The sequence below is a fragment of the Passer montanus genome, unplaced genomic scaffold (assembly GCF_014805655.1).
Source record: "Passer montanus isolate IOZ18808 unplaced genomic scaffold, ASM1480565v1 scaffold30, whole genome shotgun sequence".
Classification (NCBI taxonomy): Eukaryota; Metazoa; Chordata; class Aves; order Passeriformes; family Passeridae; genus Passer; species Passer montanus.
In genome coordinates this window covers 3,906,319-3,928,331 of record NW_024367708.1, presented here as the reverse complement: position 1 = coordinate 3,928,331, position 22,013 = coordinate 3,906,319, and the positions used below count along the sequence as shown (strand labels likewise).

The window sequence follows — 22,013 nt, the reverse complement described above, 5'->3', positions numbered from 1 at the left end:
AAAAAGTGCCGTATATAGTTTTATTTACTAAGTATGAGAAAAGTGTATGTACAATACACAGACTTCATGTGAATGAGCACGACACTAATACTTTAAGTTTGTGCTAACTCTTAATTAAAAAAAGTTATTCTTACATTCATTTTTCAGAGGGTGGAAAAAAACCCCAACCCTAAAGTCCTTCCCCCAACCCACATATTAAAAAAGAAAATTAAAAACAAATTTCTAATTGCAAAAAAGGTTAGAATGCTGGCCTTGCTTCCAAATTCAGAAATTGAAAATTTGGAGTCTTCATTCATCCAAATAATATATATTCATTCCCCACAGGCAGCAGTGATGGTTCTTGGGATAAAGAAAAACTTCAGTCTCCCCCCACCCAAGGATCACAGGCCTCTGTTAACCACCCCAACTTGCCTGGACAGCATAATGTTCCAGTTAGCCATCCTCTCAACCCTCTTCAACAGAACCACCTTCTGCCAAATGGTACGGGTTGACATCTTTCAGCACTAACATCAGCAGTTTTCTAGTTCCTGTCTCTTTTTTTGGTGTTTATATAAATAGGCAATGAAAATCAAGGATGTGCAGAATACTGGAATACTTCCTTTAGAGTATTAAGCAGGGGAAGTGGAGACAATAAAGAACAAATACATGCAATGAAATTGATACTGAAAATAACTAACCTGTGCATCAGTGGCATAATGAAGCATTGCTAAAGCACCTTACAGCAGATATCAAAAACTATAATAAATGGCCATGGCTTAGCAATGATATCATACATTACACAGATATAAACAAAGAGGTCTGATAGCCTCTCCTTGTGGCTAGAAACCCTCCATGGTTGCTAGTGATTCACCCCTGCATCTCCCAGAAGAGAACTGACATAGAGCTGCTTTTTCCTGCAATGTGAACCATCTTGTCACCTGTCACTTGAATATTGTCCATCAGGAGAAAAAGAAGACAGTGCTTAAGAGAAAATGCATAAACCTATTTCCTTGTTTTTCCCCCAACAGGGTTGGAACTTCCTTTTATGATGATGCCCCACCCGCTGATTCCCGTGAGCCTACCTCCAGCCTCTGTCACGATGGCAATGAGCCAGATGAACCACCTCAGCACCATCGCCAACATGGCAGCAGCAGCACAAGTGCAGAGCCCTCCCTCCAGGGTGGAGACATCTGTTATTAAGGTAACTATAGAACAGACCAAACTGAGCCCAACCAAACCAAAAGGCACCAAATCCTAGCCTGCTCCCCACCACCATAAATATTGCAAAGGTGGATTGTATAGGTGATGTTCTAAGGTAAGTCATAAAGTCAGAAAATACAAGAAAACTAAGTGTGGTGACTCTGAGAGCGCAACAGGCTGCCGGTGGCCACTGTTAGCATCTCAGTTTCCCTCCATCTCTCAAAATCAGTATTAAAGCAATGAGTATTAGATGCTCAAATTGAAGCATTTTCATACACAGCTTTGTCTTTTTCTCGTATTTCATAGTCTGTAATCTAATGTTTCTTGAAATATAATGGAAAAAATTGTTCTTAAATTAGAAGAGATTGTTATTCTAACTTTAAAATCTAAGCATTTGAACTTAAATGCTCTAAATTATTTGAAGAAGGCTGAAAGGTTTGATACTTTACCTATGCAGAAACTAAATTTGCCAAATCCCAGAACAAATTAGAATGAAGTAGCACAGAACAGTCCCAGTAATCTGCAGGCCAGGACTGTAGTATTATAGGGATATCTCAAAAATACCTGATATCTGAACTTGTCTGCCTGTTTTAGGTTTTGATTGTAGCCTTTAATTAAATTAATCTGGTTATAGAGGCATTTACCAGAGGCATGGAACTTTTTCATCCTTTCACTGAAGGTGATCTGTTTTCATTTTAAAGCATTTCATTAAAAAAGACACTTCCCTGTTACCATTAGGTAATTATGGCATGATCTTTATTCAGATATCTACATTTTGCCTCTTATCCTTCTTTAGTTCTAACAAATAAGAAAGTACACAAACTTTTGTTCTTTTATCTAATGTATTTTAGAAATAGACACACAAAAGCAAGTTTATGTAGTTTTTCAGGGCTGTGTTGGAAATCAGTCCATTCATGCAATTCCTTTGACAAAAATTAGGTTACCTTAGAACCTCTTGAACCTTCAAATCAGGAGTAACAAAAGTTTTGAAGTTCATGATGGTTTAAGTAAAGTAAAGAAGTCTGACTTTATTAAGACATTCAACATACTGGTGCACCTTTCTTTCTTAACCTAACAAGCACAGAACTGCAAAGAACTGTTCAGTTAAAAGTCAACAAATCTAAGTTTTTATTGACCTACAAAAATATGATCTGATGTCTTAATTTAGTCACCTATACCTGCAAATCTAAGGTCTCCTTTGGGGGCCTTCAGTGACATCCCTTTCTCACCATTTTGACATGAGGAGTTAAGATACTGTTTTGAGAATAATTGCTTATTTAAGTGGTGTGCCAACAAGACTAGATCCTACCCTGGTTTCCATCTTACCCCTGTGTTGGGGACATAAGCACTCTGCTGCTGACTAACTGATTACATGGTGATTTTTGCATCTCTATTTTCCTGTTTTTAGTTGATTGGTATTTAGTAAGATTTACATGATACTAATGTTCTCTGGAACACATGTGGTGCTTTATTTCATTCTAAATTTATTTTCTTAATTGGAACGGTTGCCACTGGTCCTACTGGGGTATCTAAAAAATGAAGATTGAGATGGAGCACATGCTAAATGGCACCTGTCATATGAATTACTGTGCCATCAAAAGTTTGTTTTCACTGTTTTCATGCTATTTTCCCTACTTTTTCTATGAGCTATTTTATTTCGTATGTAAGAGTATAAAATTTCACCTTAATGAGCATTGCTAACCTTCTGTTTCTAAACTTTAACAAGCTGACTTCTAGCTTGTAAAGCTGATTTACATGTTAGTTGTAGCTATTAAAACTGCTTAAGTTGCCATGGCCTACATTTAAATATGTCTATGGGAGCAGATTGCAGTGTGAGCACTATCTTTGTCTCCAGTGACCACAGTCAGGTACATTGGAGTACAACATATCTCAGAGGCCATGTAAAAATGATTTCCTTTTGTGGAAAGCAGGTCCTGCTCTGTTGACAGATCTAACCCCATTATGGGAACATTGCTGGACCCAGGATGTACTTAACTGAGAAGTACTTCTGGCTCATGTGATCTAAACCTGTCGAGTAGGTTTAAAACTATTGGACTCTGAAAGGGACATACTGTCATCACGTGACTCTGTATATTATAACTGTGGCCAGTCCCATACCAGAAAATTTTCCTTATCCTGGGGTTTTTTTACCTCTTAGCAAGTCCATTTTTGCAACTCATCTGTTTCCTTTAGCAGAGATAGATCTCTTATAAGCTAGGTGAAGACCTTGAAAGTACCTAGCAATTTAGGCTCTCTGAAACATTCTATCAGAACATTGTAACTAGAAAATCATAATTTCTTTCCAAAAGTTTGCTTTTTCAAGCATTTGTTTGTATTAATAATCTACAGTATGTATCAATGTCATTTTTGAAAATTCAGCTCTCATATCCGTGCTAATTAAATATTCATTGTAGCTGCCAACTTTTGCATAACTCCTGGCATAACATCCTGTGCAAGTTATTTGACAAACCAGGTTTCATGTTCCCATCTGGTTTGCACATAACCGAAATATAAAAATATGTGGATTTCAATGAAATGTTTTTAAATGACCAAATTAACCTAAGTTCTCTTTAGAAAAGTGTGCACATACGAGGATGAAATACAAATTTCTTAAGAAGTTTGCACTAGTAAATTTAGGATTTTGGGTCCTTTATATAGAGCATGGCATTACCTAAGTGCTGTCGTGACTCCTTCAGTCAAGGTCTGTAAGTTATTGCTCACAATTAATTTCTACTACAGGTGGATCCATAAACACAAGTTTTAATCCATCACTCAGAATTCACTTCTAAATGTAACATCTTGCTGCACATAGTTATTTCAACAGTACTATAAGGGCTAAGGAATTTCCTGTTTCCTACTCATTCCTTCAGCCTCATTTTGGTACAACATATGTCTAGATTTATATCCTCTGTTATTATCTATTGCAGAGGGAGATGGTCATGTGGATAGAGGTAGCACAGCTAAGTAATTATGTTCCTATTTTTTAATACTTAACAGGATTGAAACATAAACCCCACCAACTTAAAAGCATGAGGTCATTATTAGGTGATTTTCTTCCCATGAGGATGGACATAATGTCACTGGCAATTTACCTGTTCTTCTCTAGGCGTAGTCAGAGGCTGTGATTTTAGTGTCCACTGAATTATATGTACTGTGTAGTTGAGCAGGAAACTGTAATCACCATACTTCTTGAACCTTGTGCTGGCAGTGTAATGCTTATGAATAATAACTTATACTACAATCAAAATAAATATCTTCAAGAATAAATGTAAGTGAGAAGGTCAAACCTCCTTTTACTTTATTTTTACAGGAATGGATAAATAGGGCAGTTGCTCTCTTTCATGAATCTGTTTGTTATTAGAATTATAGTTTCCATTTTTTATTGCTATTAATTTCAGACATCTTGGTTTTGTTTTCTTTATGGTTTGCTTCATTTTTTTAACCCTAATTTTACTGAAGTATTTTCTCCTTAGTATCAATGTTTCCACAAATTGAAAAGTTTTTAAATCATTCATCTCAGAGTTTGTAGTTGTAACCTGAAACAACAGCATAGATTTGAAATTAGAGTACAGCATGTTTGCCAGAGTAAAGTCTTCTTGAAAGTTAGAAGGCCTGTGAGAAATTTCGACACGGAAAAGTAAATCAATAGTAACCATATCTAATTAAGTAACAAAGAACAAAATTAAGTCTTAGAAAATCAAAGTCTTCAGATTATGAACAACCAGGTTCATTGGATAGAAGGATTGCCTTTGTGAACAGTGCCACAGTAGATGACTTGCTGACCTTTCCTTCCAATTCACTGACTTCACAGCCAGCGCTGTTATCTTTAAACTCACAAAGCTTCAAATGCCTTTCTATTACTGGGCAATATTTCATTTCTTCATGATAAGATGTTGGAATAAAGCTGAGATCATGTACTAACTAAACATTTTATCCTGCTGCATTCAGGAGATGAGACAAAGACAAAATTACAAGGGAAGCCTTACAAAGCAACACCTTAGATTTGGCAGTGAACTCTGAGCCCTAAAATCTTCAGAATTATATTTCAGAAGAGTGTTGTGCCCTTTCGAACATGAGACGAACATTAGATGTCTTTTTGTAATGGAATGTTTAGATATATGAGTTGGATGAATAAGGGGAGAGCAACAACAAGCAGGGACAGCAGATTGTGACAACAATGAATTGCAGTGAGTGTGACAGCTGTGACCTGGGGATGCTTTAGACATGAAGTGGCTTTCATCACCTGCCCATGGTTTCAAAGGCTCAGCTTGTTAGCAGTTTCACTACATCAATTTTTTTTTCACTCAGCAGAAAGATATATGAAAATATAAAGGACATACTTTATATTAATAGCAACTTGAAATTACACTGTAAAAGTTAGAACAGAGCAGCAGCATGCCAGAATCAAAAATTGCAATTTATCCATATGTGACTAATACTTATAGAAAGAATTAAGAATAAAGCAGAAGAAACCAATATGCCCAGATGAAAAAGTGGAGACAGCAGTAATTTTCCATTGCATAATGGATATATCAGACTAAACTTTGCTAATTCCTTCATATCTATCACAGCACTGGTTGTGTGACACTATTTTATACCTTTTTTTGAATCTATCTATATATAAATAGATATATTCCTCTGATCCAATACCAGAAATTTACTGTAAACTTATTTAATAAAGGTAGCTGCTGACAGGTTTTATTTTTTAGAATAACTCTGTTTATAGGACTATTCTGACATGAAATTTTATTTTGGAATTCATTCACTTTTTCATTTTTCATTGGCAGTATGTGTGTTCACATTGATGTAATTTAATGTTCCTATCTTTTTTTGCCTATGATAGATAGGTCAGTTGGTCAGAGCCTGGTGCTAATAACACCCAGGTCATGGATTCAATCCCCTTAAGGGCCATTCACTCAAGACCTGGACTTGATGGTCCTTCTGGGTCCCTTCCAACTCAGACTCATATGTTTCTGTGATTTTTTCCCAAAAAGTCCAAATAATAGCCAAAGAGAAGAAATACATCCCTGCTGTACAGGAATGGCTGAACAGAGTACATTTTCATGTCTCGTGTCAGACTGGTGGTAAGCAAGTCCAGAGAGCATACCTGAAAGGAAACAGGTTTTAAGAGGAAAAAGGGCAAGTTTACTGAATCTTGAATCCTGTGTTGAAGGCAGAAGTTTTCTATGGACACTTCTGTGTCTTACTGGAAAAGCATTATGCAGGCAGTGGCAGCATTCCTGTGAAGCTGGATATGCTGTACGCCTTTACAGACATGGAATGAGAACAAAATTGGTTGTGTTCCAAATTGGCAGAAAAATCCTTTTTGTATGCCTAACCTGAAAAACACCTGACTTTTCAGATAACGTACTATTTTTAGAGACATTAGTGCATTGTGCATTCAAAATAGAAATTTTAACATTACTTTAAAGTACTTTTCTTGATTGTGTAAAAGTGCAAGAGGGAAGCTACTTTAATTTCCTCTTTATCTGATACGTGATGTAGGATCAAGTTTCCTTCTTTATGTAAGGAGAAATTTGATTTAGGCCATTTAAATAATAAAATGTAATTGGTCTACAATAAACATTGAGGAATAAAAATAGGACTATCAGCTCTTAAAACAACTGCTTTTACAAGTTAAGAAACCAAACATGAAAATTGGAATATACCTATAAATTTTTAAGTATAATGTAAATCAAATAACACTTAATTTTATCCTAGCTGCAGAGAATATGATATCTAATTTGTAGGAACTTGGACATAGTAGAGATAATCTCCACATTAGAATAACTTGTATATATGCACACTTCTTTTTCTTGTTTTAATTTCGAATGAGTAGATCTTAGGTCAAAGTATAGTTGACCTTCTTTATTATGGCTTAACTGTCTTTATATTAGAGGACACTGTGTTCCACCTCATTAATTAGTTCTATCTATATGATTAATATTATTTGTTTTAACTTTTAATACACTTTTTATAGAATGACCTTAGAGGATCTTAACTAAATATGGTAGGCTGTAGCTTGGAATCATGGCGGTTTTTATAATAATATGGGATCATTATTTCTTTTAACATGTGTGTTTCTGAGGTGCAGTTTGAAGCTAATAACAGCAAGCTCATATGAATTAACTTGTGGCATGTGAAATAGGTATCTACACATGACACATAGAAAGCAGTACAAACTTTGTTTGGAAATGTGCGTGTTCTCATGTGTAACAGGGAGCTATGTGTGTAGTGTGAAATCTACTTGATGCAAAATGACCATGGGGTCAGATACAAGGGACAAGATTCATATTGCTGACTTCTAGGACATAATACCTGTGTGATTTGGATTTACTTTGAGGGATGTATCCTAGTTAGGCTTCTTAAACTTACTTTTCAAGTAAGGCTAGATTTTCAGAAGGGGAGAAAAAAAAAAACTTTAAAAAATCAGAAAGTGTGTCCAGTTTACCAATAAGGAGTTACTAATTTGATTGGAACGGAGTTTCTTGCATGTCTATGTATTTGCATATTGCATGGGAATTTTTTATTACCTTTGAAGGATATTTTGTTTGTTAGAAGAAACATTCATTGTGAAGGCAAAACCAAGCTATTTCTTCTCATGATAGGGATTGACTTTGTTTGCTTGCTTGTTTTTAATCTCTGTAATGGCCCTATCCATTGACACCCACTTCCTGACTAGGTCATTGTGTTTTATGTACTGTTCATGATTTCCAAGGATTAGATCTCCTGTTGGGGAAGTACTGTTAAAGGATTACTTGGAAGTCTCCTGTTTGGCTTCCTGTCAGTTAACTTCTGCTGTAATAACACATGTAGAAAGCAGGACACTAAAAATCAAGCCAATTCAGTCTTCTTGTCAGTTGATCCCTTTCATCATTTTATGCATTCAGTTGTCAGTATTCTTGTGATGGGAACAGCAAAGTAGGTACAATGAAAAATTGCAGAAGTGAAAAGTATAATGGAAATCAAATTAACTTCAATTGGTCCAAAAGATAAATAAGTTCAAGGTATTCACGGAGAGAGAAAACATCTTATGTAAACATCATGGATTTTCTTCATAAGAAAGATGTCCGAGTTTTAAAATAATAGTGCCATTAATGACAATACGAAACATTGAAACTCCTGAATTTTGATTGGAATTAGAAGTGGATCTGTAAGAACAAGTTGAGAAAGATGTCGTGTGCATCAGTGTGAAGTTAGCAAGATCTTTAGCAAGCCAGTGATATTATGCAGATAAGGAAATAGTCAGTTTGATAACACACATATAGAAGTGACTGAGGAAGTTAGGAAATAATTAACTATTAGCCAGTTAATTTTGCAATTCCTGAGTCTAAGTGTTCATTTAGAGCATCATAGTGTCTTTGACTAAAGTGGAATGAAAATGTTAAACTGTAAAAATAAAATATTCTGTTTGCAGAAAATACAAAAGGTACTTAAGTAACTAATTTGTTACACTTATTCAGCTAAAGCAATGTCAAATTAAATGTGACATTTTACAAGAAAGTTATTCCTGGAATACATCTCACACAAGTTCAAAATAAGTCAGTAAGGAACTGAAGAAAGAAATCTGTGTTTTGATCACTTTTAAAAGTGATTTTTATAATTCTACCACCAAAAAGGCTTGGAAGACAGGTGTCTTCCCACAATGGTTGGAAATAAAATAAACTACTCCCTGTTACAGCCCACCCCAAAAGGTGAGGGTAATGCAGGTTCTTGTTAAGAGAAACAACACTGAATGTCGTATGAAACTACATATTTACAAATCCATGTTTGTAAATATACACTTGGAGGGTTTATTTTAGAACAGTGTGGTTGCAATGGGGAGCACATATGTAACCATTTAGGTTATTATTATATGTAGTAATATAGCAATATAAAAGCATAAAAATAACACTTAAAAAAAAGATGGTAAGGAATAGAAAGATATCACCACCCATGGATGTCACAACAAATAGGCAAAAAAAAGAAATTAATATTTTATAATTAACTTCATGACCTCTTATATGGAAAAAGATGTGGTATAGGGAAGAAAGTATTTCTGGTCTTCTAAATACCATTACTGATGTATAAAGATTATTTTTTAAAAAGTTACTTAAAAATAACTTTCAGAATAAGATTTTGCAGTATTTGCCTATTTGAGAAATTTAGAAAAATGTTAATAAATACATAAAAACTCTCCTGTTTTACTTGAAGAGACCGAGACAGTGTGATTTTGTGAATGATATGCAGTATTCTGGAACTAAACTGGGGTGATATTAATTCCAGAGATAACCTCAATCTCATGTGTTAAAATCTCTGATACTGAAATCTTTTACTTGTTTTTTACAGCATAAAATAAAATACTCAGTGTCACAGGAACAAGCCTGTTATTTATGAAATGGACTTGATATTGAGGGTGTGTAAATTGTCACTGGAATAAGAGTACAAGAAAGGGTGTTAGAGTTCCTTAGAGCGAAAATTTCTTTGTGGTAGGGTCATTTTTGGAGGAGGTAAATGCCAGATTCTTAAATACTTAAGATTCATTATTTGGATCAAGTTGTGAAGAGCACCAAGATACGAAATGCTTCAATTTTGGCCCCTAAGAGTTTGTTGCCCGCTGCTTAGTAAAGCTTCTCATACCTAACTGAGACTCTTCAAATCCTGAAACGTTGGTCAACCATATGCTAAATTCTTCCATTTTACCTAAATTTTCACACTACTTTTTGCCTGTGACTGTCTGTAGAAACAAATAGGGAAGCAAAAAATGGAGGGGAAAATATAGCAAGAGATGGCTACGTTCACACTACTTTTTGCCTGTGACTGTCTGTAGAAACAAATAGGGAAGCAAAAAACGGAGGGAAAAAATAGCAAGAGATGGCTATACACCAGGTCAGATTCTCCAGAAATATCTGCCTCTGGGAGCAGGCAAGTTTTAGGAAAAATATTGGGCAGTGGACAGTATCCTATGTGATATCTGTTGCCAGGATTGTAAGTCAGTAAGTTTTATTTCTTTGCTGTTTCATGTAGAGTAACTTGTATGAAAGCGGCATGCTGTAGAAGTGACAAAATAGTTCTGATCTGCATTATTTAATGAACGCAATTTTGAACATTTCCTTTTTTGAAAAATGTTAAATGGGGTCTAAAGTTAATATTTTGCTACAAACCAAGTGAATCTTTTTCTACACAAAATCTCTGTTAAGGAAGACATGTTGATATTCCAGCACCATTAATTTGACTTCTTTAGAACTACAGAGTATTTCAATTTTTTTATTAATAGCATTGCCATTTATTATTGCAGTGAATTTCTTAAGCACAAATATTTGCTATAGACTAGATTGCTGATTGTGGAACTATGAAGCAAGGATATAAAACAATAGTTAATGTACTAAATTGGTTTATTTTGCATTTATGTGTAGTTCAATCCAATGTTTTATTGGAATTAAAGGGTATTTTACAAATTAATTGATAAAGCCAAGATATATAGTTTTCTCATGGATTTTGTCTATGTCATATTATATAAGAATAAAACTCATTATCTGTTTTGTTTGTACAGTAATTATATTTCGTTGTCCTGTGCATTCCTTTTGCTCGCTCCATCTCATAATACGTGCTGTAAAAGCACACATAAATAAATAGGATAAACAAATTAAGCTGTTTAAATAAATTAATTTACTCTGCAGCTCTGTATTCAAATCTTATGTGCTCACTGGATTTCATTTTAATGAAACCCTTCTAAGAACAATACATTGTATGCCAAACAGTGAAATTATATTTTAAATGAATGATTAAATATACCGTGTTCTAATTTATATCAAATCTGTACACTGTGCATGCTTAAATCCTCCTAAATCTAAAGAAATAAATCTTCTACATTCTGAAAACATCTGCATTATAATCCTCCTCTTGAATACTCAGTTCATGGACATATAAACACAATCAAAGTCATAATAAGCCCAGAGCTAGGATGCAGTTAAGCTATCCTCATCAAGGTTTTTGACTTAAAAACCTAAGACTGTTAAAGTGGAATCCACTTAAATGTCTTGCAAATTGCTCTAAAAAATCTCCTTCCACTCCATCAGTATGCCCGTTGAATCCCTTTGCAGTCAGAATCTCAAGTTCAGCAGATTTTTTTAATGAAACTTACCTTCAGCAAATCTATTGATTACTGTAGTTGAGGATGTTGCAAAATTTCTTAAGAATGCATTCAGAGAAATAAATATCTAGTGACTGTGCATGATAAAATGACTGCTCAAAAAGAACTTTTCTGTGTAAGGAATGTACTGCTTTTTTCAAGAAAATGCATTTCCAATGCACTTTTCTTTTGTATTATCAAACATGTACTAATTGTATTATTTCATTACCAAAAGCTTTTAGTGAGTTGAATGTGTGCAGTTGTTTGTTGATTGGTGGTTTGGGCTCATTGTTTGGTTTTTTTCATTATAAGTCAGGTTTTCAGTTATCAAAAGGAGAAAAACAAACACAATAAATAAGTTAGTTTAATGTCTTCAATCCTTCCAATAGATTTCCCCTATAGGATTTAATTATTTTCATCACTATTTTTCCAAAACAGCCACACTCTCACATACTTTAGTAATGAGTCTAGAGAACTTTCAGCAATAAAAAGAAAGTTCAAGAAAATACAGTAAATTTTCTAGAAGTAACTATTCTGCACTCATCTCCCTTTGATTATTGTTTGTGTCAAAGTTCTGGGTAAATAGACAGATATATCTGTCTGCTACATACTAACAATTCTCACATAGCGGATATGCAATGCAAACCATCACGGTCCTTACATTCTGGTTTTCAAAACCAAGGAACTTCTTGAAGTGCATCATAGCTCCTCTTGACTACCCTGCCAGGCCTCTCCCTGGATAGAAAAATATTAATGGTGGTTTTCCCCCATTCTGAAGTGATATGGCCACATTAATCCAGAACATGTGATTAATTCCAAGTTTGTGTTCCATGGTAAAAGTAGACATTTGGACTTACATCAGTCATGTTACTGGTATAGGTACTAAATGGAGGTTATAGATTCTTTATGATCCATAACAGTTCCATAAGATCTCATTGCTCAAGAAGCCTCTTTGAAATTAAAATGTGAGGTAAAAGTCAATATGAGATAAAACAACAGTAGCTGGGTTTTTTTTATTTGCAGAAATACATAGGCTAGCATCTGTAACCCAAAACGTATGCTTCCAATTCAATTGCATGATAACACAAGTAACAAAAACAAACCAACCAACCAAACAAACAAAATGCAAAAAAACCAAGAAAAACAAAACAACCAAACCAAAAAGCCAAACCAAAACAACAACAAAAAGGTGAACAAACCTCTTATTTTTTGAGTAGTCCAGAAGGCAGTTAAAAGCCTAATAGGATGAGCAGTACTCACGTTGCACGGTGAAATGTAAAGTCCAGTGTCCTAAAGTTGCCAAGTTTCCTTTGAGAATGCTCTGCAAATCCTGGAAACATCAGCAGGGAATGAGTAGGTTGTAATTTAGGAGAGAGATTCAGTTTAGGGAAGTGATGCTTGGAAACAGGGACTTGGTTTAACATTGCCATTTTTTGGAATGACTTTTTGTGTGCTCTAGGAACGTGTTCCAGACAGCCCTTCTCCTGCTCCTTCTCTTGAAGAGGGCCGAAGACCTGGCAGCCATCCATCCTCTCATCGAAGCAGCAGCGTGTCCAGTTCTCCTGCGCGGACCGAGAGCTCTTCAGACAGAATCCGTAGGTCCCATTCTTCTCCTTCTCACCACTTTAAAACTGATGAGGTGGAGCTTGTTTTTCTGCTCAAAATGCCCTCACTGTAAATAGATCTCATATGTCTCTTGTTCAGAAGTTCAGCTGCAATAACTATCTCCCAACATTATCTTCCCCAGTTTACAGTATCATAATATCTGATGCTACATTAACAGGTACTGATATAAACTGCCATCATGTCATATTAAACATAAACATATGAGCAATGAAATACAGAATTGCAGGTGGGGAGCAATTTGCTAGATTAGTTTCAGAACTATACATATAGTGTAAACATTTTTAAAAGAAATTGAATTTTATTTAATCTGGTTACTCGGTTTTGATTTCTATATTGAATCTGACTTCATAAGCAATATTTTACGTGGTAGAATTGCTTGGTAAAGAGAAGAATTGGGTTAAAAAAATTAAAAATGTGCATACTTTATAAATTTTTAAATGCAAATTTTTTTTAATGGTGAGAAATGTGATAGAATAAATATTATCACCTCATAGCTCACAGGGGACAGATTGAAATTAAACTGTGGTGTCCCAGAGTGATGCCATTCTTATCAAAGTTCCATATACAGGATGTAAATTGCATGGGAAAGACTCTGAATTCTGTGATATTCCAGTGCAGCAATGGAAATTAAGGTTTTAAATGCATACTATTTTATGGCTATATACTTAAATTCATATTACACTTGTCCATTCCCTTTAATACTGCTCTGTTGCGGGTTTTTTGTGTGTTTAAATTGTCTTTTCACAATGGAATTTGTTAGTAGGTGAAATTGGAGGGTTTGGCACACACATAGAAGGCCATGAAATAGCTGTATGAAATAGGTGGCCATATTGATTAGATGCAACACGTGTCCTTTAGGCTGCTTCTTTTCAGGCTCTCTGTAGAATCAGGAAGATGACTCTTCATTGACCTTCAGATGAGAGAGCTTTCATTAGTGTGTGATGAAAAATGACTTACCAAAGAAAAGAAATGAGGCCTGACTATGACAAGCTGAAAATTCTGTTTTCTTATCACTTGGACAATTCAGAGAGCAGATTAAATTGGCATCCCATATACTCTGACCTGTCTATTTCCCCAGGCTTGACTCACAAGCCTTTCATTATATTTTCTTTCCATTGTCCAGTTGAGGAGAGGGAGTGATGGAGTGGCTTTGGTGGGCACATGGTGTCCAGCCAGGATCAACCCACTGCAGACTTCATAAGTGAAGATCTGGAAAAAACCCTCACAAATGTGGAATTAAATTTTTTTCTTAATTGATTGAATAGTATATTTGTTTATAACTGAGGAAGCCCTTGTCCACTGTTCTCTTTAAAAAAAACCAAAACAACAAAGCATCAGAAACCCCAAAAATCTTAATTGATAGATATTTATTGTTTTTGCTAAGGAATTGCTCTTTTTTTTAACAAAAAAGGAAATTGTACTGTTCTGCTTACTCTGTAGTTTACAGAGAGGAGTTGGACATTTGCACATTTTTTTCTTCCATGTGTACATAACAGAGTTCCTTGAGTAGTGGATCGCTTCAATAACGTATTTATTTGTAAGATAAGTCTTTTCTGTCCTACCTGATTTGTTAACATCACACCTGATTCTTAAGTACATCTTTTCTGGTGCCAGCCAGAATAAGATGACTACTACAGGAATATGGGTTCCATATTAAAAAAAAATTACTAAAAATGGCATAAACCTCTTGAAAAGATTTTTTTTTGAATAAAAGCATAGAAATATGAGTTTCTGAGGTGTACTTGAGACTCATGAGGTCTCTGAAAGCTGTTGGACAGGGCTTTTCTACCTGTCTGCTGAGCAAATAAGCAATTTTCCTGTTGCACAGAATGTATGGAAAAACAGTGTTTATCACCTGAAAGGCCACAATGCTTCATTTAAGGAAGTTATTAGGGACTGCATATTGGGAATGTTGGTGCTCAAGCATTTTGTACAATGAACTAAAAATTTAACAATTCTTGTTAAATCAGCAAGAACATATTTGCAAATCTCCAACTTTATCCAAAGTTACTGAACTTTCTTTTTAAAATTGATTGCTTTAAACTAGAAATAACAGGAAGAAACTTTATGTGGATCCTGATAGCACTAATTAAGTAACTTTGTGATTGTTAGAATTCTTCTATAATTAAGAGGAAGACTATGTAAAATAAGTAAAAAAGAGGGTTGTTAGTATGACAGCTGATTTCTTTCTTACCGTGCTTTTGTCTAGCAGCTGTCCATCAGAACGGGCTCTCTATGAACCAAATGCTGATGGGTTTGTCACCTAATGTCCTGCCTGGACCTAAGGAGGGTGATCTGGCTGGTCATGATGTGGGACATGAGACAAAAAGAATACACATTGAGAAAGGTAACATGAATTTTATAATTCTGCTGCTTCAGTGTAAAACAAGTGTTGTCCTGGTAGCTAAATATTAATATAAATGTGATTTTTAATTTCTTAATTGAGATTTTTCTTTCATTGATTTTTTTTTTCAGTTTCACAAATCAAATTGTAGCAGGAAGATAACTGTCATTATTGTTCTATTTTGTCATTTCCAAGATTAACTTTTATATATCTATATATATGAGGGAGAAATGTCATAAATATTGCAAAGCAGCATGAGTGAAAAACTGTTTTGCATTATTGTTGTCACTCTGACCCTTCTGCAGCACTATTTAGGTATTAAGTTTCTGTCTCCGTCCAGTTGACTTTAATGACCTACTTCCCAGAGGGACTGAGCACCATGAAAATTAGTCCATGTGTGCAAAAACGAAAAAGGCTAATACCAAGCCATTAAATTAGGGAATTGCATAAAATTAGGCTGGTATACATTATATAATGGGATTTAAATTTAATTGAGTATATGACCAAAGTGTTTGATCTAGGTGAATAGTCCACATGCACTTATGCTGATTATGACACCATTTCATCTCTGCTGGTATTCAAAGTCAAGTTCCTGTTCAGGGCTCTTACAGGGGATTTTGGTGGAGTGGTGGTGGAATTTCGAAAGATGCATTTTATGTTTTATTTGCTTATTATATATGAATTTTAGTCTTATAGACTGGAAACATTTTTTTAAAGAGCGGCTTAAAAAGAAATGCATGCTTTGAAAAAAAAATTTCTTGAAGCTTATCAGAAAAGTCAGTTCTTTAAGCACAACAAGAGAAAAAGGTACAATAACCACTCAATGAAACAGAGCTGGAGAAACTGGTGTATCTCTGAAGATTTCAGAATAAGACATTTTGTGACATATTTTAATAGCTATAAGGTGATCCCTCCTCTCTCTTGTGTTTGAACACTGAGATATGAAAAGGAATTAAAACCTGGACAATTCTATTCTGGACAGGTGGTGTTTTTAATACGATTACCAGAAAAATTAATGGAAACAACATTTCTTTTATATAAACCATTTAGTTTGGTTCATTGCACACACAACCTGTTTTTGCTTACACTATGCCCTCACTCAGCCTCTGCAAATTGTATCCCTGCTGTGAAGTATGATGTGATCAAATAGGTTTGTTTTGAATTTCCATAAATGATTTTATTTCAGCCTTTGAAGTTACTTGTTTAACTGTAATCTGACTGGTAAGTTCTGCAAAGAGAAGTACATATTAAGAATGGCAGTACTTTTGCATGTCATTCAATTTTTAAAAGGGTTTTTGTTTTTTATTATGCTATCCCAAATGTATTTTCCCAGTCTTTGCAAGATCTGTTCTCAGTAAAACTGCTGAGAATTCTCTTTTTTCCTCAGTCATGTTTAGGTCAAACCTCCTTTTTTTTTTCTTTTTTTTTTTTTCTTTTCCCCCCATTCTATTCCAGCTACTGAAGTAATGGTAAATATTCATGGGCTATCTAGATTGATAGGGGTTACTAAATTAAAAATTGTTTTCTGTCATGACTACATTTATCATGTCTCTCATATCAAACTTGTAACTTTAGTACTAATCTAATCTGTATTAAAACAAGTGATTTGATTTACAGATATTTGTGGAGATAGTAATTATCTAGTTTTTATCACTGTGAGCTTGCAGTCAGGTTTTGAAACTGTTTTACCCTTGGAAATCAGTCAGACTGTGACCATATTTAAAAATGCTAACACACATGCAGGTGGTGGCACTTTTATTGTTAAAACATCATTAGCTTCATCAGCTGAGGAGGAGAGGAGTGGAGAGGAGAGGAGAGGAGAGGAAGGAAGGAAGGAAGGAAGGAAGGAAGGAAATTAAATGAGTCAAAAGTTCTAAATAAGTATGAAGCATTTAAAAATTAATGTGTTTTCTTCTAAGACTTCTGTTGGCAGAGATATACAAAGTGCAACTGTCTTTTAATAAAACCTGGTAGAACCTAGAAAATTCTTACTAGTAAAGAAGGCCCTTTCTTTTCTCTTTTTGTCTCCTCTTCCACTAAAAAAAAAAAATATGAAAAATCTCTGAAGTTATCTGAGGTCAGGGAGAATTTATTTACAGTCAAAAGATAATTCAAAGGGGTAACAAAGTAGTAACAGAGGTAACTGATCAACATACCAAATTTTGACTGTCAGAGAGGTGAATCATTTGTTTGACCTGATCCCTGAGCTGGATATGGGAGAAAAATGCCATTTACCTGTTAGAAACATAGCACAAAGGAGCTAATTTACCCAGTTCACACAACATGGTGTAATACATTTAGAAACAGTACAATGGCATTGGCAAACTGAATAAGTCTTTCTAAGATCACATGTATTCCTGTTCAAAATCTAGCAAGAATTACTATTAATGACAAAAATTAGTTTATTTTATTAGTGGTTCAAGCTACCAGTAAAGCTCTTGTGTAGTTTTTTTTTTTTTTTTTTGGGGGGGGGGGTTGTTTGGTTTTTTTTCATTTTTCTTTTTGTTTTAGTTTTTTGTTTGTTTGTTTTGGGTTTTGTGTTTGTTTTGGGTTTTCATTTGTTTGTTTGTGTTTTGGGATTTTTATCATTATTTGTTTTTAGACTGTATTCAAAATATATTTTCAGGTTCTGATAGGGGAGTTCTGAGTGACGTTACCTTCCATTAAGTCAGGTTTATTATTTTATTATTATGACACCAACAATCAAATGATTGTCTATGGATCTTTCTGTTAAAACTAGAAAGTTCACGTCAGGCTCTGGGTCATTGTTTGTTGCAGGAAAACTGGAAGAGTTTCTGTTGTCAATGGCCATATATAAAACATAGGTGCTGGGGACATTTTCCAGCTGCTTAATCCAGGTGTGCAGCTTGGCTGCATACTAGCTTCATGCTGGGTCAAGACCCAGTGTACACATGTGAAATTCCACTCATTCCCTGAGTTCCATAAGAGGAATACTTAGGTTTGCTAGGGCTGTGTTGTGATCCAGTGAGGTTCCTAGTCTGGACAAAGAAGGACAGCAGAGCACTTCTGCCTCACAGTCCATACATCACTCAATGTTATCATCTCTACCAAAAGAGATCAATTACCCTAGATTTCCAAAGTTTCTTTGCTTATCAGAAGACAGCAGCATTTCCAGAACTGCAAATGGTCCTGGGAAGTATGAGGTAAGTTGAAGTACACAATGTTAGTTCAAGTGCTTGACACCAAAATCAAGCATCTAATTTTGTAATCTATAATTATGGACTCTTTGATGATGTTAATTTGTTTTTTATTGAGTCAGATTTAACGAGAAGGGCTTATGTGAAGTATGGGATTCATATTAGAAAAGGTCCATGCAGTTTTCTATGTTAAGAGAAGACTTTAAGTCTTTCCAAGTTTCTGTGACACAAAGACTCTAGTCCCTCAGTTCTGGTGAGGTACATTTCATCACTTATCCTTTTCAGCTTACATAGACATCCTGCAGACGTCCCAGTCTGAAGCTTTGAGAAGCAGATTTTCAGTGGTTTTTATGGAGCTGAATACCTGTTCAGCTCTTCAGTAATGTTATCTGTTAAGGACAGGAAAGAGGAACTAGTGGAGAACAAAAAAGACTAGACTGCTGAATCCTGATCCTCTTTTTGCTCATTGATCTGAAGTGTTTCAAAAAAAGAGAGTTCAAAATAACCAATGGCTTAGAAGTCAAACACACTATACTTGGAGATGTGGAGCACATTTCCTGAGCAGTATCTTTAATCACTGTGCTTTTTGTAAAAGAGGGAAGTATATTTTAACATCATCCTTTTACCCTCATGACCTGGACTCAGGTTGTATTGGGTCTGCAAGGTGTAATTTATAGCTTAGTCCTGCTGACAGTGTTTGTCTACTTACTAGCTCCAGGTAGCTGCATTCAATTTTTTTGGGTCATGTTGGAGGCAGTGGCTGCTTGTAGTACCCCTAATTGGTACCTGCCTAGCAATACCTACTCTGTACTCTGTAAAGGAGTGTAAAACTCAGCTCACTTCAGCCCAAGATTCCTTTATGGGGGACAGCCACTGAAAAGTTAGTTGCTTTAGCACCAAATTTTGATGCTTAAGTGTTTTATTGGATCTGGCCTTAGGGCATCAGATTAGAATTTTCTGTCTCCATCAATTTGGTTTTTTTTTAGATAGACACCAACAGCAAATAAAGCCTGAATGTCATGCTTACATTTTCAATTGAATATGTTATTTGAGATGTTATGGGAAGGACACTCTCTTGCTGAAAATATGTATGCTGTTTTCTATGGCAAAACAGAAAATACTCACCATGCTCACAAAACAAGTTAAAGTATTTCTTTCAGAAGAGCTTTAAACTATGATGTTAATGGAAATTCCACAAGTAATTTTCAGGTAATCAACAATAACTGCTTCTTGACAGCAGCAATTAAGGTATAATTTTATCAAATTCACATATGAAAAAGTCCCTTGGTTTGTTTTTCTTTTTATTTTATGTACCCCTGTAGAGACAACATCAGTCTTAGACCTTTGGCTAATATTTTATAGAAGAGAATAATAAAATTTCAAAGAATCCTCAGTTAAAAATGGAAAATGATTTAAATATTCCAAAGTTAGGATTGGATTTTCCTGTTAGCATTCATTCATCAAAAAGAGGACTAATGACAAGTATGCCATTCTATATAGTTAGATATTCATTTGTATTATCAGCAGTAAATCCTCTTACAAGGCACACACAATGTAAATATAACATGCTTATTCACCTTAACAAATACAGAAATACACATGAATATGTTTCTATAAATATGAAAGATTCAAAAGAAGTTTTAGCATCAACACCATTCTCTTCAGCCTGAGCTGTTCTCTAACAAAGTCATCAAGCAAGTGATCCAGACCTTTGCTTAAATTCTGTTTCTGGTCTGCTTAAATTCTGGTCTGTTACAATTTTAGTTAGATTTCTGGGAAAGCCCTTTTTTAAGGAGAGTACTTACCAGTTGATGTACAGAGTAATTTTCATTGGCAGTTCTGCTTCCCAGCTGCTTGTGTAAACATATTTTTTAATGTTCATTTTTGTATGGGTGCACAATCACAGAGGGATACTCACCAATATATGTGTTTGACTGAATAGTGCATTTTAATGTAACAAGAAGAATATTATTATACTTTGATGGGTTTCTGCATGCCAATACATTTGCAGTTAACACATTTTAAGTCTACATTCTGAATTCACATCTTAAATCTTACCTATTAAATCTTAATAGATTAGTTTTTAAATCCTTAAGATACTGAGTTCACGCTTTCTACATCTCGTGGGACTTTTCAAACCCTTAAAAGATAATAGTCAAATTTTTGACCTATGACAGATAATATAATAAAAATCTGCTAAATTAAATGTTTGTTAAAGCCAGTATCACCAAGATAACCTTTCTACACTTTGGTGTATCTTTTCACTCAGTCTGAGAGGCTCAGGGATTTTAAAAGTACAGTAAAAGTTATTACAGTTAATGGATTATAAAGGTGAAAAATAAAATCAGAAGTTTTTTCTTAATGGATTGTTTTTTGCTAAGTAGCTGGAATACATCTGTTTTTATTGCATAGAAAACATAGAAGCCTTTCATATTATTGAGCAGTGTATGAATAGTATGTGTAGGCAGGAAGGAGTGCAAAGGTAGTACAACCTTCTGAAAGCTTTTTTTTCAGTGCAAATAATCAGATAAAATTATTTCTATAGACCCTCATCAAGTCATCCTCCAATGACATTCCTCTGCAGACTTGTTTGCTACTAGGGGCCTTTATTCTGCTGGGGTAGTGGTAGTTTTGACACATTTTATGAGAGATATGCTGTGCAGTTTTCACTTGATGGATATGTGCACATCACTTCTGAAACATGCCCAGATAACTTGGCTCAATGCAGCCCAATTGCACATATGCAGACTGACTATTGTACATTTACAGTGACTCACATGAATCTTGGACATGTCTGATTTTCTGAATAGGCTCCTATGAGTTACATGTGCTCAAAATCTGATGTATTTTCAATCTATTGAAACAGCTCTATATGTACAGTTCTTATGTGTCTTGTGCCCCAAACAGTTCTGAAAGGTTTTTTTTCTTTTGTTTCTTTTTCCTCCCCAACTTTCTTTTCAATGGTCATTATGTATCCTTCATGCATAGACCTTAGAATGGTCTTTAGTTTTTTATGGTCTTTATTGTATATATAGTGGAGAGGAACTATACACCCCTTTGAAATAATTTGCATGCTCATTTTAATATTTTTAATGAATTCTCAAATGAACGACATAATGGTTATTTATAAAATGCTAGAAAGAGCCTTTTTATCATGCTACCACATTGAAGTTTTCAAATCATCAGTTCCCTTAGTGTTTACTTATAGGAGAAATATATTACAGGGAATGAAGTTAAAGAAGCCACTGTGAGAGGATATGTCCCATAGCTCCATGAGGGTGATCAAATATGGTTCTGTTTCTCTAAAGTGGTTATTTCTAGTTTGACTTTTTGCAGGAGAACAAAAGGATGCATTATATACCTAGCTGCCCTAGAACTAAATTCTGAAGACATTAAGAAACACATAATTGTTTTGTGAATTTAAAGGGAGCATGGAGTCATACATGTTCTTCCAGAAAACTCATGTGAGTGAATGCCCTGTCTTAATGAAAATTTATCTACTAGGCTTTATTTATACCACTTTATTCTAGTGGTTACTGTTACAGAAAAGAGAGGTCACAGCAAAATTTTAAGAATGTCTTTCATTTGAGACTTC

The 22,013-nt window shown here is 34.8% G+C and overlaps 1 protein-coding gene across 1 annotated transcript in view; it reads left to right on the top strand.

Moving 5' to 3' along the window:
- The window catches only part of DACH1 (dachshund family transcription factor 1), a 352,682-nt gene that overhangs the window by 237,974 nt on the left and 92,695 nt on the right, over positions 1-22,013 (top strand). Inside the window, exons 4-7 of the mRNA XM_039714612.1 lie at positions 325-480; positions 1,008-1,180; positions 12,750-12,885; positions 15,129-15,263. Coding sequence (XP_039570546.1) covers positions 325-480; positions 1,008-1,180; positions 12,750-12,885; positions 15,129-15,263 — 600 coding nt within the window. The remainder of the gene's footprint in view (positions 1-324; positions 481-1,007; positions 1,181-12,749; positions 12,886-15,128; positions 15,264-22,013) is intronic.